We start from the raw sequence: 1623 nt of genomic DNA on the forward strand, positions 1-1623 counted from the left end.
AATGTGGAGTGTCGGTCGGATAGGATAATGAGATAGTAGGTGAGCAGTGAGTGCATTCTGGCGCACGCTAAAAGGGTATGGAGGAGGACTGTAGCTCTCGGTCCATCGCTCCCGAGGATTGATTTGCAAGAACCAGAGTCACAGTGAACCCCACTCTGGGCTCCCCTCACCTGCTCCTGCTCTGATGTCTGCTGGCCCGGCCCTGAGCTCAGGGACTCAGTGTCCCCCTCCCACTCCCTCGTGCCTGCTGCCTCTCCACGTGGATGTGCAGTGGAATCGGCCCGTTGACCTCATTTAATCTTGCCTGCCCTTTCCCCCCAGCAGCATTGTAAATGTTCAAATTAGTAAAGTAGACCTATCCATCTTCCTGAAGCTAATAACAAATTGGGACCATATGATGTAAATGCAGATTATTATGACATATCTGTTCTGGGGGGGCTTTAAAAAAGCTCATGGGAAAATTCCATGAAGTGTCGATTCCTTGTTTCCACAACTTTTTGAAGTTCCTTCATGTATCTTAACATTATTTTATGTTCTTTTGCCTGCTTTTTGTTTATATGCTAATAAAGCTCGCTGCATTTCTCTGTGGTTTCCTGCTTTGGTTGAATGCAAAGAAAAATTCCCATTTATATAAAAAAATATGAGGAAAAGAAGATTAAGAGTTGCTTTTAGTTCAGAGATTATTTCACAAGATCTTTTGTTTAAACTGCTTAAGCTTAGAATTGGAGAGAGCTTTACTGAGCTCCAAATCTCAGTTCTGCTTCTTGGCTGTGTGACTTTGACCAAGTCACTCTGCTTCTGACATCAGTGCCTGCACCGTTAACCTGATTCTGAGGATTAAATAACATGAAGTGAGTGCCTTAACACAAAATCATACAGGTGGTGCTTTATCTTTCCCTCACACTACTCTGTGACACTTGCACTTAACTATATTTTGGCTTCAAATTCAGATTTGAAGAGAACCTGGATTAGGGATTTTCTGTCTTCAGTATCAATATTTATTGATATTTAGCAATATCAAGATATGTATGTTCAGTCCTGGGTCATATATGCTTAGAATAAAGCCCAGAAGTGATTTTGATTCATCTCTGTCAAGCAGGGTGGTGGGGTAGGCATTGAGCAAGGTCAGCAGTTCACATCCACCATCTGCTCCAGAGAAAGGTGAGGCTGCCTGCTCCTGTAAGCATTCACGGTCTATATAGCTTTATAGGGTCGCCTATTAAGTATCTAAAGCCACGTGAAGATACACTGGTCTTTTCATCTCCCGCCACTTGTAGGTTCTTTCTGATGTTGAAGATGATGCTGGGGAAGTAAGTAGAGAGAGTGTGTGGGATCTTTCCTGCGCAGCAGTGAGAGAGCAGCTTACAAATAGCATCCGCACCCAGTGGAGAATTTTGAAAAGTCATGTAGAAAAACTGGATAACCAAGGTAAGTTCCGCTGAACTGCATAGAAAGTTGAGTTGTGACACGTAAGAGCGCACATTTTTCAGTCTCGGGTTAAGCCACGTTGTGGGGCAAGTCAGCAGTGTTTTAGGTCAGTTTGTGCCAGAGGTTCGAACCTCTGAGATTTGGCACGAGGTTTGAATCGTACAAAGAAATTGCACTTTGCTTTCAGAGTGACTC

General features: G+C 43.6%; 1 protein-coding gene across 4 annotated transcripts in view; it reads left to right on the forward strand.

Annotated features, from left to right (window-relative positions):
• The window catches only part of LOC101648825 (SSX family member 2 interacting protein), a 28532-nt gene that overhangs the window by 12152 nt on the left and 14757 nt on the right, over nucleotides 1-1623 (forward strand). For all 4 annotated transcript variants that reach the window (XM_045291941.1, XM_004699291.3, XM_045291942.1 and 1 more), the window contains one exon: nucleotides 1278-1428. In XM_045291941.1, the coding sequence (XP_045147876.1) occupies nucleotides 1278-1428 (151 nt within the window). The remainder of the gene's footprint in view (nucleotides 1-1277; nucleotides 1429-1623) is intronic.

Source organism: Echinops telfairi, unplaced genomic scaffold (genome assembly GCF_000313985.2).
Source record: "Echinops telfairi isolate 266 unplaced genomic scaffold, ASM31398v2 ScPeMD7_443;HRSCAF=831, whole genome shotgun sequence".
Lineage (NCBI taxonomy): Eukaryota > Metazoa > Chordata > Mammalia > Afrosoricida > Tenrecidae > Echinops > Echinops telfairi.